This window comes from Hipposideros armiger, unplaced genomic scaffold (genome assembly GCF_001890085.2).
Source record: "Hipposideros armiger isolate ML-2016 unplaced genomic scaffold, ASM189008v1 scaffold_19, whole genome shotgun sequence".
NCBI classification, from domain to species: Eukaryota; Metazoa; Chordata; class Mammalia; order Chiroptera; family Hipposideridae; genus Hipposideros; species Hipposideros armiger.
The window spans coordinates 7,362,503-7,378,570 of NW_017731369.1; the positions used below are offsets into that span (position 1 = coordinate 7,362,503).

Genomic DNA, 16,068 nt, shown 5'->3' on the forward strand with positions numbered 1-16,068 from the left:
AGGGTTGGCCGGGCCCAGGAGGACTGAGGGGCTGGTTTGGCGGGGCCCAGGCGTCGGGCCCGGCTGAACTTTGACGGGTCGCGGGGCTGAGGGGCCGGGCCCGGTAGGGATGAGCGCTGAGGCTCGGGAGCTGAGGGGCCGAGGGCTGAGGGGCTTTGGGGTTCGCGGCTCAGGGCTCGGGGTCCGAGGGACCGCGGAGCCGAGGACCTAAACGGGCGACGGACGGGCCGCGCGGGTTTCCGGGAAGGGTCCAGGGCAGCGAGAGGCCGAAAACAGGGCCTGGGTCGTTTACACCTGGTTCCGCGAGGGCGCGTTCGCTCGCGCGGAGGTGCTGAATCACCTTTGGCCCCCTCGTTAGCCCTCCAGTCTGGGGAGGGGGGGAGCGGCGGGTGACGGTCCCTCCAAAAAGCGCAGACCCGTGTAAGAAGTGTCGGACTCGTGGGGAGGCTGGCCCGGACGCCGGGCTGTGACAGGTCCTTTGAAGTGGTGGCTCTAGGATGCAAGTGAATCATCTCCAGGTAAGTCGTCCCGGCCGCACGGGGGGCCCTTAAAAACCGTCAGTGCCTTTAATTGAGAGGAAGAGGGAGCCCCTTGAATCCACACTGTTTCTAGGCGCCCCTGCAGCGACCAGGGTAGCCCCGGGCCGGGAGGGGACATCTTGATCCAGTTTGTAGCCGGAGAGCCAGGGTGGGTGGCTTTTCCTCTGGGCTGGCGGGTGCGTTCTTAACTTTTACGCCAGCAGTAAAAAATCAGTTCTCTCCCATTTGAGACTAAGAAACCCAATTTAGGTTTGTTGACATTTGGTGGAAACTGAAAGTCACGTTATCACACTGTTGACTCCTCCACAGTCACGCCGAGGAGGAAGTGATCAGGGCTCCTCTTGGGCAGGAAAATTCGGCAGTCACAACGTGGCCTCCGTGGACGTCCGCTTTGCAGGACTTGTTTATAGACGCTCCGGGAGGGCAGGTAGGGGAGGAGGGGGGGAGCACCAGGTGCCTTCCAGGGCACCCCGATTTCCCCCGTGGTAATCGTTAGGACCTTAACGTCGCGGTGCTTGTGTCTAGTTTTCCCGGAGCCTGAGAAAGACGTGAGGATTCATTGGGGAGCTTGGAGATGGCTTCGTAGACCTCGTTATTGTGAAGTGTTTTGTTTTTTTGGTTTCTTGGGCCTGAGACGCTTCGGGAAAGGAATTGCACTGTTGGCCCCGCTGAGCATGTTTTTTTCAGACAGCCTCTTGAGCGTGTTTTGTTGGTTAACAAGACTTAGACATCCTTTTTTGTTGTTGTTGTTTTTAGACATTTTCTCTTTAGTGACCTTAGTAAACGCTTCATATGAAGTTGGTTAGTTTTTGTGCAACCCGGAAAGCGGCATTTTGAAGCCTATTTGCTGGATCTGGCGTCGGTCCTCACTGAGTCTTGGCATTTGAAAGTTAACTGGGGACATTTGTGTGGGAAAGATGCCCATTTTCTGATGACTACAACTAGTTACCTTCCCTTTGCTTAAAGTATTTTTATGTTATTTTGGGAAAATATGTTCTAATGAATTAGAAGGAATTCACCTGGAACCTTTGGCCCTGGGGGTAAAACAAGCAGGAATGCTCTATTTTTTCCCTCTCATTAGTGTATCTTATATATATTGTATTTAGGCTTTCCCCTTAGCTCACTTTTATCCCCTACCCCTCCCGAAAGATGGCTTTCATAGTCATTTTGCAGAAAAGTATCAAATATCTTTTAATGGCTACTGCCTTTCCTTGCTCCTGATTATGGTAACAGCACTGACAATTTTCAGAGATTTGTGGCACTAAATGAGGGGGAATCAATTCTTTGGTGAGAACCTCTTTACAGAACCTAAGACCAGTCCCGGTTAGCTTGAGCAGTTCTTCCTCTTTCCAAGTGAGTGAGTTTAGGTTAAACTTAAAATTGCATATAGCTCTGCTGATATCTTCTACCAGGATTGAGAGGGTTGAAGTAAATGGATCTTAGGGCCTATGGAAAACAACCCCTTCCTTTTGTAGCGGAAGAAACTGGGTGGAGTCCAGAGAGGTGAAGATCATGGTCCACCTAGTGGCAGAGTATGGACTTGTGCTTTTAATCTTCTGACTTGAATTCTTCATCCTCCAGTAGGTAGCCATCATTTCCAATTACAGGAAGCAGATCGACACTTAGGAGACTTAGTGTATTCTTGCAGATGTTTTGAAAAATATAATGAACTTCAAAAGTTGTATTTGAGCAAACAGTTTTGGGTTTAGTCTTCTCAAATGTAATAATTTCGCTCCATTTTCTTCTGGAGTTGCCCAGTTTATTTAATAACAGATCTGTTTTCCAGACACTGTTTGCTGAGATTCAATGGTAAAATTAGGCCTTAAACTTCTCTATTAATAATGAAAGGGTTTGCATGTCTTGAGGGAAGTTTATGTGTTGGTCTAGAATAAATAGGAGTTGACACCCTCAGAAATAGAGAAGGGTTCACAGGCTTATGTATGTCCCCTGTACTCACAGTACTCTACTAAACACTGCTTCACTTCTGACACCAGACGTGTGGACTTTCCACACATCAAGCAGTTCAGCTGGGTGTCCTACAATTTAATTCAATTCTAACACTGTCTACCTGGTGATAGCCTCAGATCCAACAGGTTAAGGGCTCAGTCCCACAGGACTGCCCCTCCCACTCTACCACTTCAACCACTAATTGCAAGTGTAGGTTGTTACCTGTGCTTCTGACTTGTAATAAATCAGAGGCTCTCGCAGCCCACTCCTGTTTGATTAAATTGCTAAAGTGGCTCACAGAACTCAGGAAAACCGTTTACTTGCTAGGTTACAGGGTAATTACAAGGGATATTAAAAGGATCCAGATGAACCAGGCCTAGAGATACATAGGGTGAGGTCTTGAGGTACGAGCACAGGAGCTTCTGTCCCCATGTTTGGTGTGTGCCACCTGGAAACTCTTCACACCCCGTCCTTTTGGGTGTGTATGGAAGCTTCATTACATAGCCATGACTGATTAAAGCCTTGGTCATTGTTGTAATTCAACCTCCAGTCTCCCTCCCCTCCCTGGTGGTCAGGGGCTGAAAGTTCCAGCCCTCTAGTGGTTGGTTCCCCTGGCAACCAGCCCCCACCCTTAGAGGCTTTCCCCAAATCATCTCATTAACATAAACTCAGGTGTCATTGAAAGGGACTTGTTATGAATAATGACATCTTTATCACTCATGTCACTTAGGAAATTCCAAGGGTTTTGGGAGCTCTGCCAGGACCAAATATATATTTCTTATAAATCACAATATCACAGATGAAAACCGCCATGTTAAATTTACTATTAACAATAGCTAAATTTATCGTTAGCCTCATGTGTTGAATAGGAATATATACTGGTAGAAATCCATGAGTTTGCAATCATCTTTTCCTTTAGTAAATATGTTTATATTTAGTAATTTATCTTAGACGCTGATTCAGAAATGTTGGATGGGAAAAGAGAAATAGAGCTTATATGTTCATATTTGAATATGGGAATTATTTCAATACTTTTATGAATACGATTTTTTTTAAAAAAATCCAAACTAAATTGGCAATGATGTTAAAATAAATTCATATTTATATAGGTCATAGCATCTTTTTTCTGGAGCCACCAGTATAAGCACTTTCTAAGGGAGTTCATGACATGGATCATTTATTTGCAAACACCATGACAATGAATCATATATTGGGTTGTTGGAAAAGTCATGACACATTTTTGCAACAAAAAACTTAGAAAAAATATGTCATGACTTTTCCAACAACCCAATAGTCAATCAAGGGGATTTTGTTAATTTTGGGGAAGATTTTAATTAATGCCATCTTAATCATATATGTTCATGTATTCTTTTATATATGACGTGTTCCTCCAATTCTTTTGTCACCTTATTGAAAATTGGACTTGGCTTGTTTCTTTTCCTGTATTCCCCAGATTGCCTAGTACAACTGTTAAAAATATAAACAGTAGACTTTGTCCTTTAAACTGTCATTTTGGGCACTGAGCAAAATTACTTAAAACTCAAATACGGTATTCTTTTTGCCATATTCCTTTTTCTTGGGCAGTTTCTTTTAAGTATTATTGGGTCATTGGGAAAGTCATGACACATTTTTGCATTGAAAAAGATAGAAAAATACGTTATGACTTTCCCAACGACCCAATATATCATAAAACAGCTGGAAGTAATAAGAGAAAGTTGCATTGAAGGACCTATGGTTTATAATGGATTTTGATACCAACTTAAACTATAGAAAATTCACAAAAGTTGATGGGCCATAGGAGTCCTTGGAGGAGATTGGTAAAGCCATGCAGTTAATCTGCTGATTACATATAACTACAAACTTGGGGTCCCAAACCCTTTAAACTAGAAATTGTGTATCCCTGGTCTTATGTCATACCACCTGATAGAGCCATGTAATTGCATGTTGGTTTCCATATAATTGCCTTTGGCCTTACATACCAACCTTTGCCAGATATGAAGTGTTAGTGCTTGGTTTCTCTCAGTTCTGGGAAAGGTGTGTTTACTGCTTTGTTCTGCTACAGTTAAGGAAAGGTGAATTCAGATACGGAAGTCACCAGCAAAAATGCAGGAAAGAAGCTGCACTGGGGCCCTTCATATGCCTATGTCTCTTGCTTTCATTGCAGAACAACGAGTAGAAGATGTCCGACTCATCCGAGAGCAGCATCCAACCAAAATCCCGGTAGGTAGTCTTCGGTACCTATGTTTCAATGGTTAATATATGAAGAAGAGAGCATGGCTTAGGTACAACTGGAATGCATGCTGCTGTGTGCAGCTACCTGACAGGGATTTCTGCAGGAATCCTCAGACATGAAATTATGTGTCAGTTTCATGACCTAGAATTGAGACATTTTGATCTAGTTTTGTTTTGTTTTTAAGGATTTTATTGGGGAATTGGGGGAGGGGAACAGACAAGTTGTCCTTTGGTTCTTCAGTCTAGTAGTGGAGGACGTCGCTTCACTGGCCCATGTTGGTATTGTGATCATTGCGCTCTTCCCGGGTGAGGCAGCCGCTCACAGCGGCTCACGGCAGCTCTCTCCGCTGCCGGCCCTTCACACTGGCTGCCAGCCACTCACAGTAGCTCACGGCAGCCCCACTGCAGCCTATGTGTACCGCCGTTGCCGGTGACTCATGGCAGCCCAGCTCCAGGTGGAGCTGTTGTTCACCATCTTAGCTGTAGAGGGCCCAACGTTACTGGCCCATGTGGGATCCGAACCGGGGCCCTGCTGCTCAGCGCTGGCGTCCCAAGCCAACTCTTAACCAACGAGCCACTCGGCCAGCCCTTAATCTAGTTTTTTAATCACATCCTATCTCCTAAGTCCGAGTTTGCTACCTTAATGTTACCTCAGAAATCAAATGTATTTATTTGTGGGGCAGAGGTAAACGGGCTAGAACTGTTAGCATTTTATCAGTGGAAGGAAATATCCACTGTTTTCTGAAGAAAGCAAAGACTACTGCTGTGGGAAAACTGAGTGGCTCTCAGGATTTAAACACCGCTACGCATTCCAGGCTACCTGCCTTTTGATGCCCCAGAGTTGCTTACATTTGGCCTCTTTACAGGAGATGGATGGGGGGCCTCAGGTGTTTGTTGCTGTGCCCTGCCAACAGTGTCCTCTGCCCGGAATCCTTTGGTGGTGGACCTTAAATAAGTTTCTGCTGAGGCACTAAGTCTAGAGAGAGATGGTCAAAAGGAACTTTTGGTTTGGGGCAGAGGCCGAGTTCAGGCCCTCAGTTCAAGGTTACTAAGTGATCTTGGGCTAGTTACTAAAATTCTGAGAGGAGCTTTCACATCCTCATCTGTAAAATGGGAAGAGAATCAATTCCATCCCATGTGCTTGTTGGAAAGATTTGCACAGTTCTGGGTACATGGTTGTTACCTCCTACAAATTCTACAGACCACTTGTAAGGAGGCTCCACTGCTAAATTCTGTAGATGCTTTCATGTTTGGCTTTCTGACTGGTCATCTACTGAAGTGAGGGAAAAGAAGATAAATGTCCATGGGTTGGGGCTATAAGCTACACAGAAAACAAAATAAGACGGGTGTGCTCAGCATTTTCACAACTGTAGGATTCTACAGTAAAAGACATATTCTCTGTTTTCCTTGGACTGGTTTGAAATTTCACAATCTGTCCTTGCACTTGGGGTCAACATATGGCTTGGCGTCAACCTTCTGGGGAATTTCCTTAATTTTAAGGTTTTTCTTCACTTTAGAGGACCTGCTGTCTCTCTGCTAATAGGTGCTAGCCATTGGAAATAAATAGCCCAACAGTCTGCCAGGATATGTTCCACAGCCTCCTTTTGAAATGTGAATATGACTATATGTTAAGTAATCTTTTCCACTAGTAGTTTCAGGTTTTTTGCAGAAACCACACATTTGTACTTCCATGTATGTGCTTGTGACACCCTGAACAAGTCTGAGATACAGACTGTCACAGGCAGTCACATATTGAGAATAGGATGGACGGACGCATGGACAGGTGGATGGACTGACTGATAAGGCACAGGCAGCTCCCTGGCCCTCTGGTCTCCTTCCTTCCTTTTTTTTCCTTTGCGCCTGTCCATAGCCCTACCATCTAAGTGAAACATTCAAGAAGGCACTTTTCAGATCAACCAAATGCCTTGTCCCATGATTTATACATCTTCTCCCCCAAATTAGAAGAGTTAAAGGAAAAATGAAAAGTAAACCAGTCACTTATAGGTGATTGTATTTTCATGGAGATCACTACCACATAGTGAGTAGGAGCAGTTAGAACAGCTCCCCCCAAAGCAGACCACACTCAGCAACTGAGAGCAGGTATCCCAGGTCATCTTATTCAGCATTTTCTAATAGAAAGGTTCTAAGGGCTTTAGTTTTCTTACCCTATTTCTGCCTCCTCCTGGGCCAAGAGGCTATGATTTCTGTGTTGCCTCTGATTTCTGCTACCACTTAAACCCAGGCCAGGTGTAGTCTGCCCACTGATGCTTCCTTGTGGATAACATGTTCTGAACACCATTTTAACAAGGAAGGTGATGCTGACTTGGCCTTACTTAGAACCTCATGTAGGTCCCAAACAATGGAACAATGTCCAGATACACATTTTCCCCTCTTCTAAGAAAATATGTAAACGGTTTCCATTCCCATCTCTCATCTTCTCGCTGTGACAGGGTAGAGAGTTGCTGTTCATGGAGAAGGGTGTCTGTGGTATTCCGTAAATAGATGATTAATGAGGCTCAAAGGCAGTCACCAGTCTGTGGTCAGAGCTTTTATAGTGACTTAAAACTAGAATAAAAATTTTTTTCTCTATAGAAACGAAGTATGGCAAGGAGCTAATAATTTCCATTCATGATGTGGAGCTGTTTTTGTTGTCCGCATTGTTCCAAGTTCTTGACTTTAAAACTCATTAAAGAAATAAGAATGTTTTATCAAAATGAAAGAATCTTCAAGTCTTTCTGTATCATATTTGTCTCCAGACCAGCTAAATCATGGTCTCTACTTGTCAAATATTTACTTAGGATTTTTTTCATGTCAAATAGAGAAATATGGCTCTAGTACAAAAAGACATGAAATCTATTACCATAATTAAGGTCTTACACTTTTATTAAGGTTCCTGCCTTGCCACATTAAATGGTGGTATTAGGACTGATACAGAGACAGATCGTTACAATTTAAGCTGCTGCCCAGCCTCTGTTCTTTTAGGGTCTTTTTCTGACTAGATAATATATTTTCATGGTTCCAAGTAACAAAAGAATACTAGTTAAGTTTCTTTCCCCATGCTGCAGCCACCCTGCTTACCTCCCTGGAGGGAGCCACTTTTGTCTCTTGTGTATATTTTGTAAGGGATAGAGTCTAAGCTAATAAATGATCACCCTTCACAGGAAAGGTATGAGGAAACTGACACGTGCTATTTTAAATCTCATTTTGGCATGTCCCATTTACAACATAGGAAGTATTTTATATATTTTTCATTGTTATGGCTATTTTTAAATCACTTTTCTGGCTTTTCTAGGTGATAATAGAACGATACAAGGGTGAGAAGCAGCTTCCTGTCCTGGATAAAACCAAGTTTCTTGTACCTGATCATGTCAACATGAGTGAACTCATCAAGATAATTAGGTATTTAATCACCTTTTTTTCCTTTGGGTAACTTCTCATTCTTTATGCAACGTACAGATAAATCTTTAGTTCTGGTTAAAATCTGTGCAAGCTTAATAAAACTATAGGATATTTCATTTGAGTTTTTTTGTATTTCTTACCTGCTTGATCTCATGTCTCTTCTGATTCTTTCATCATAACATCCAGTGTAGATGTTGTCCATTAATCAGAAAAGTTATGTTTTGTATAGCAAAATTAGTGAAAAAAGAATTAGTAACACAAGACTTGGTAGAATGGTAATCAGTTGCACCAGCTTAGATCTTAGTTAGTAAACTGCATTTTGAACTTTTTCTCACATTAGACACTAATGGCTCTTGCACAGCATACTAGTTTAAAACTGGCCTTACGGAGGTAGTAAGAATAACTTATCAAGGATTATCAATAATATTCATCATGAATATAATCATAGAAAATGTCCTGTGCTTTGTGGGAAGAAAAGAGTTATCATCAGTAAGGTATGCACTTTCTTTTGCCAGAAGCAGTGTTTAGAAAATCTTTATACTTTTAAATGAATCAGGGTGGGTGGTATTTTTACACAAGCTTCCTACTTATTGATGTGTCAATATTTCTTCACATTGTTTTCTTTCAATAGAAGGCGCTTACAGCTCAACGCTAATCAAGCCTTCTTCCTGTTAGTGAATGGACACAGCATGGTGAGCGTTTCCACGCCAATTTCGGAAGTGTACGAAAGTGAGAAGGATGAAGACGGATTCCTGTATATGGTATATGCCTCTCAGGAGACATTTGGAATGAAATTGTCGGTGTAAGACGAGAAAAATGCATCTGTTCTAAAAATTTTTAAACCCTTACCAAGGGGAAAAAAAGGGATGTTACCAACTGAGATTGATCAGTTCATCTAATCACAGATCATCAAAACAGTAGTGTTCCTGCCTAGGAGTTTTAGGGAGTTGTTTTTGTACTTCAAGCAGAAAAAACGAGCTCCAAATGAGCACATTCAGCTTTGGAAAACTATATTATTTAACCTAGGCTGTCTTGTTTTCAAATTTAGAAGTTTAAAAATAAAATACTTTGCATTCTAAGTTACCGATAAAATAGACCTTCAAGTTATTTTAATGCTCTTTCCCCAATAGGAACTTGCAATTTGAGCATTCAGAGACATTAAGGTTTACAGAGCCTGCCAACTTTTTAATGAGGGTTTCTACTCAACTAGAGAAATCTCCGTAAGAGGATCTTTAAGCATAAGTTTGTCAAGCATAGTCTACCCCCCCCCCAAATGCATTTGCCATAATAGTTGGCAAAAAGCAGGGCAAATGGGGCTGTATAAGAAAATTGAACTGCTGTTCAAGTTTCCTGATTTCTAAGTATGCTCCAAGTCAAAGCTCTTGCAGCATTAGGAAGTTTTTATTTGGTTTGTTCTCTAGATAGAAACACACAGAAAAACACCACTGCTCGATGAGAACCTTGAATAATTTATGATTTTGGTATTTCAAAAGGTCCAAAGAAAAAAAGAGTGACATTTCTTCTGTTTTGGATAATCAGATCTAAGAGCTCAAACTAGTGCCTGCTTTGGTAAATAAATGAGCAGTTTTATCAGTTTCATTCTTTAGGACAGTAGAAACGACAATTAAAATTCAGATGCACTTCCTCTACCTTTTGGCTTAAAGCTGTAGGTGATCCATGTTTTAAGTATGTAGCTAAAATATATTAAAAAGTTAACCACATTTTTAAGAGTTATTTCAGTTATCACTGGTAGGTCAAACCGCCATCAAAATCCCCCATTTTAAGTGCATGTCAGTTGTGAAGAAAACATAGGAAAAGGAGACATTCTCTTCACAGACATGTCAAAAGTTCAACATTTCCCAAGTCTAACTAGAATAACCAGTGCTTATTACTACCTGCATGGGGTTCACTATTTACTATTTTCATGAAAGTATCTCAGAAAGATCACAGACCACTTTGGACTACATTTAGCAGGTCATGGTTCGCCCTTGTATATTTAGATGTGTGTGGAATACCTGTACCGGTTAGTGGAAGTTCTTTACTGTAACAGAGGGCTAAGGGGGCCCTCGACCACCAACCTCCCGTCACCCACTCCTCCCGCTGCATGCATCTGTCCACATGCCTTTTAATATGTATATTTTTACATTATGTACATTCTTAATCAGCCTGTCTTGTTTAGACTGTATACATCATTATCTCTGACATTCTTGTAACTACTGTGTGATCAATAAGATTCCTATAAGAGATTCTGCTTTTTAAAAAAAAAACAAAAATACCATGCTGAGGGGGTGACATATATCCACATTAGTGGATGGTCACTCTATATTTATAGGATCTTTAAAACAAGTACATTTTTAATGAACTAAGGTGAATAAAGGCACAACTAAAAAACTGTCATCAACGCTTAACTTAATGAATCAGTATTGGAGTTGCAGTCCTGCATCCTGTCTGTACTACCCAAAGCCAAGTAACATCTTTCCTAACAAGGAGCATTCAGGCTGGTTTCCCTGTGCTGGGTGGAGGGACATGCACCTCTGAATGTCTTTGCCTTCCTTCCTCACCTTGGTCAAGGTCTGGCTGGCCACCTGGTCTCGTCCTTATGAAACGAAATTCTCTTCACTTATACACGCACCACAAAATGTAAGGATGGATGTGGGACCTAGGTGTTTTGTGGGAATAAACATTTGAAAACCAGCTCTAAACGAACACCAAGGTAAAACAAACACAAAGGTGTGTGTGTGTTGTGTAGCCAAGACAACCTTACATGGCATATAGTACCTCAGATGACTGGGGAGCTGCATTGCAGGTAAAGATACAGTACACACACAAGCCATGTACTGGCCAGTGTTACTCATTTGGAAAGCTCTAGACCGAACTCAAATTGAAGTAAGGCACTGAAATGTTTATGAAAGACTACAGGGAGCAAGCTAAGGAAATGCTCCGCTTCCCCGAGTTCCTTCTTCAGCAGATGTGCACGTTGCCCATCTTCAGGGGCCTGGCCTGTATGGTTCCCTCAAGACAACTAAAGCCGTGGAAGTAGCCCTCCCTGTCAGAGGCTGCTAGCAGGTGCCAGCTGTATCTCCTGATAGATGTTATTTATCCGATGGGCCCTGACCATACCTGGAACCATGTGTGTCTACATGTGTTTTCCTCTGGGTAACCACAGGCCTGAAAAGACCAAGTCCTGGGGACCTTTATGGGGAAAAGGCACCAGGACCTCCCTCTGGTGCCTGGCACAGGTCACAACAATGTAGTTGAGGCGTGCTCATTAGGTTGCCACCCTCCCAAACCCAGAGGGGATGGAGCTTTAGATGACAACACATTCATGCCACATTCACCCCACATCTGGAAACGCTCAAACAGGTGCTTAGACCTGTTAACACCAACGATCATTTATGGAACCTACAGCTGTAATATCTTTAAACCCCAAATCAAGAATTCACATTTCTCTTCACACCAAGGACATTTTTTTAAAACCTGGGAAAAACACAGAAAATGGATATAAGAGCAAGTATCCTTTTTGTAAAGCTGGTAAGAAAGCAGAAAGGATTGACACCCTAGTTTGGAGATCAAGAACTGTGCGTTTTTTTGAAAAGATATGTACTTCATATTTTGAGACCTAATGAAACACGGCTTTTTTTAAATTTTTATTTTCAGTACATTAAATTTACTCATAAAAACATTCTAAAAATGTACAATTTTTCCTTTTTAACAAAGTATAATAAAACATAAAAACCCCAAAAACAGAATACTTGACATTTACAATTCAAAATCAAATTAGCAGAATATTAAATATTTACAAAACTATATCTTTTAAAAATATTTATAAAGTTACATGCAATTTTGTAGAATTGACATAAAAGAATGGCTCAAAAATGGGAGAATTTTCCTTCATTCCTAAAAAGAAAATGTCCAATAGAAGCTGTGAAGATTCTTGAGTATACAAGGTCTTCAGTTTCAGTACCAAAGCCTGTGTCTTTGTGCATGTAAGAACTTATGCATGTGAGGGGCTTGTAACAATACCCGGGACTGAGGACCCACCTGCACAGGCGCGCCCCTCCCTCAACAGTGTAATAACATTGACCTTTGGCCTCAACCAGCACACTATGTAGTTTTGTGAATGTTGATAAAAGATACTCACTTTCCTTCAGAACCTTGGGACTTTTCAATTGAGCCTCTCAGAACCCACGGCTTTAAATGTCACCTGACTCATTCTTTGGGGAGTCACCTGCACTTTGGAAAGGATGGCCGACAGGATCAGGTTCCATAGGCCCATCCTCTGGGATGGGTGGTCGAGCTGAGCAGGGACACGGTTTCCCTTACAACCTTTAAGACTCTTAGACATGTAACGCCATCAGTTATCAAGTATGTAAAACTAGCAAGGCATCAAATAAACCACCACGGAAGCAGGAAGAGTGACAAAATGATAGAGAGTGAGGAGGGTGCAACCCGGTTCCCTCTCAGCAAGTGCTCACTGCAAACACTGGAGTGAGTGGGCGAGTGCAAGCCTCGGTCAGCCTGTGCTCAAACAGGAAACACGTCACAGCCTGTGACGTTAAGTGAAGTTACTACCACTACTGCGCCTCCATACATAATGTGTAGTGTAAATTAACTATGTTGACTTCTTGCAATAAAGGACCTATAGAATTCTAAATAGTGAATTAAAATACTCAACCTACTAACTACTATATTAACAAGCTGACTCCTGTAATCTTTTGGAGATTATAGATGATGCTGGTTTTTAAATACCCAATCACATATCTTCTTTCAAAAAAATAAATTTGTCTTTATTTTTATTAGAAGTGCTAGCTCCCATTTACTCAGTGCTCTTTAGCAATTAGGAGTTTTAACGTTTAAACACTTTCCAATTTTCGGTATTACCATGAAATAAAAATTAGAAAACAAGGTAGAAAATTGAGTGTTTTGCTTTAAAAAAAAAAAAAAAGATTAAATAGTTGTTTCATCCCAACATTATACTCTACTTCGATCTGTACATTCTACTTTCCCCATTCTTGGAGATAAAAGCATGGGGTTAGAAACTTTAATATATGACAGACTACACAGAACCAAGTGGCTGGTGCCACACCTACCTGGTTGCCACAGCCCATGATTTCAGGAAAACCACTAAGTAGTTGAAGGGGTCAGTCTGATTTGTGTTTCTAACTGATGAGGACGTCTTCTGAGGAAATGCAAAATGCTCTTTAGGCTTACTGACTTTGGTTGCTTTTGGAGAGAGATTCATCAGAGATCATACTGCCAGCAAACATTCCCAAGTCCAAGGATGCAGTTCCCTTGGGAAGAGAGCTCGTGGATTGGCAGCGCTGTGTCCTGTGTATGTCATATTCACGTTTGGAGTGACCTCATTGGAGATGTCACGCCGCACATGCACTTTCCAAGAAACTGGGAATTTTTCTAAGACCTTTGATGACCGGAACACAGCCACACAATGTCTGAACTTATTTACCTCAATTTGAAATGTCATACTTCAAACTGAAGTTTCTGTTTTAATTTTTTTGTTGTATTTAATCCTAACCTCTAATAGTTATCAAAATAGTTATAAGGGTAACAGCAGACACTTTCATTCCTCAATACTGACCATTAAAACAAAAAACCTAAATATGACTTTTTTCTTTTGTTATGAGACAGTTTTCAACAATTTCACTGTGTTGAAATAGGATTTATTTAAAATATTTCTTTGTTTAAAAAACCAAAAAATTTAAAAGTTTGGCTTTCAGCACATATCCAGGCCACTGTAACGGCCTTCAGAAATATTAAAATCGTAAACATCAATGAACACTCTAAGTCTTCCTTTAACATAGTATGACAAGTCCCAGTCTAGTACTCTTTAAGGCAAAGTTGTGTCAGTTCTCATTATTTTGACATTTTTGTAGTGTTTATAATTTAAGAGATCAATGTAACATTCCCCCCAAAAAGCGGTTGTAAGCATAACCATTTCTTAAAAACTGTATATAATACTGTGTACCAGGAAGAGAGATAAGAATACAGAGTCTGTCAATTCTGCATTGCATAGAAATAAAACTCTACTAAAATAAAACTCTAAAAACTCTACTAAAAGCCTTTCATAAAAAAATGTAACAACTTTCTGCTTCAGTTTCCATAGAGCCAGGAAACCGATCTCAAAATTTGAAGTCTCACATCACAATGCCTCAAATTCTAGGGTATTCTTTTGATTTACACCAATTTTGCCTGAGGCTGATTGTCCCATTTTAAGAATAATCTGAATATTGTGATTTCCTTTTCTTAAATAAATACTCAACTGGAAAATCCCTGGGCAAGGCCTTACCAATCAATATCTTAATACTGAAGGCTTTAGCATTTAAAATAATAGTATTTGAGCAGAAAATTCCCTTTCACCTTGAGGATTTAAGTCTCTAAATTTCAAACCAAAAAGCTCTCATTGCCACGAGGTGAAATTGAGAGCTGCGCAGAGAGGGCTTTATTTCCCACCTTGGTAAAACTGGACTTCTGCGAATCCTGTAGCTCTGTCCTGTTGGTGTGGTTGGTCTCTTTCAGAGTCTTAACCACTTTCTGTTGTAGTTTTCCAGGTAATTTTTAATATAACTAAGTATTAATACACAGCAAAAGAAGTTGACAGGAGAAAATTTCAAATCTTTTGCTCATAAATTAGACTGTATTATTGTTGAAATGTGTGTCTCAAGTATGAATCCGTTAGCAGTAAGCCTTGGGGTCCTTGGGAAGTCTGTGTGAGATTAAAAAAAACAAAAATCTGCAAACTTTGCTAAGGATGGGTGGCTTCCATCAGAGCCAACTCACAAAGGCCGTGCTGTCACCGTCTCTGCAAGAGCTCCTTCCTAGTGGAAGGTGACAGGACCCAAAGCTACGGAAGGGCCGGAAAGGAAGATATTCTCAACATCCCGACAACTAGGGATTCTCTGGGACTTGGACCCTTAGAAATTAAGTTGTTGCGAGTAGCTACTTCTATTGAATAATGTAGTTTAATTGTATGCGCAGAAAAAAATTAAAAACCTGAAACTGCTACAAGTGTTTTAAGGAGGGAAGTAAATACTAAAAATCTCTGTTGTGTACTAAGTCATGTATCCTGCTGGTGCCAACTCTTTAGAAACAGATTCTCTGAGTGTCTTGCACTGACTGGTCTCAGGGAGTTTGTCTCCCAGAACTGCAGAGATTGACATCAGTTTACATTCTTCTGTAGTGCAATCCTTGAAAAGCCCAGAAATTAGTGCCTAACCACTTTAGGAACAGAACAGAACAGAACAGAACAACAAAACAAAACAAAACAAAAACAAAGGTGACATTTTCCCTCACCCAGGGGTGTCAAGAGTCCGACTGGTGGAACTCCACTTGGAGAACTCCAACCTTCAGTTCTCAATTCCGATTTCGCGTAGCTGCCCTGGAATTACGTGTGAGCCTAGGAGGACCACTTAACGGCAATGCTCTTCCGGGGACGGGTGGTCTCCGCATTGCAGCCACGGGTGGAGGTGGCCAATTTCACCCGCTGTGGACATACCCACTAGGCAAGTCCTGACATCAAGCTCCAATCTAGACTTTTGGCAATAAAACTTGAGTTTGATGCACTCCTATGCTAGGTTTTCTATCCAGTCTAGTAAAGTAAAGCACCTTTGGATTAAAAATATTAAGCTCAACAGCAACTAGACTTCTCAGTTTTGTATTTAGTTTTCCTTATGTCTCCATGGCTTAATAGTGTTCTGCTGCCAGAGAAAAATATCAGTCTGTGGAGTCCAGACTCTCTGCTGGAGGGGCATATTTCAACCTAAAAGTACCTAGAGAGAGGGAAAAAAAAAGATCAAATTTGAATCACTGTAGAATTACCACAAACAACCGATCTGTCCAAAGTTATTTCCAGGGTCACTGGTCAAGATTCAGGTGCTGTAAGCCTAGACCACCTGTCCTAACCTCTGCCAACCCCCTCTCCCACCGCCAAATCTGG

The 16,068-nt window shown here is 41.3% G+C and overlaps 2 protein-coding genes across 3 annotated transcripts in view; one reads left to right on the forward strand and one right to left on the reverse strand.

Moving 5' to 3' along the window:
• MAP1LC3B (microtubule associated protein 1 light chain 3 beta) overlaps window positions 1-10,514 on the forward strand; it is a 10,752-nt gene extending 238 nt beyond the window's left edge. The window contains exons 2-6 of one of the 2 annotated variants that reach the window (XM_019635081.1): window positions 415-518; window positions 849-966; window positions 4,651-4,706; window positions 8,011-8,117; window positions 8,749-9,986. In XM_019635081.1, the coding sequence (XP_019490626.1) occupies window positions 498-518; window positions 849-966; window positions 4,651-4,706; window positions 8,011-8,117; window positions 8,749-8,923 (477 nt within the window). In that variant the 5' untranslated portion in view covers window positions 415-497 and the 3' untranslated portion in view covers window positions 8,924-9,986. Of the gene's footprint in view, window positions 1-414; window positions 519-848; window positions 967-4,650; window positions 4,707-8,010; window positions 8,118-8,748 lie in introns of both variants that reach the window. The other variant, XM_019635075.1, reaches the window with a different exon arrangement.
• Window positions 10,319-16,068, reverse strand: part of ZCCHC14 (zinc finger CCHC-type containing 14) — a 71,372-nt gene continuing 65,622 nt past the window's right edge. The window contains exon 13 of the mRNA XM_019635069.1: window positions 10,319-15,901. Coding sequence (XP_019490614.1) covers window positions 15,846-15,901 — 56 coding nt within the window. The 3' untranslated portion in view covers window positions 10,319-15,845. The remainder of the gene's footprint in view (window positions 15,902-16,068) is intronic.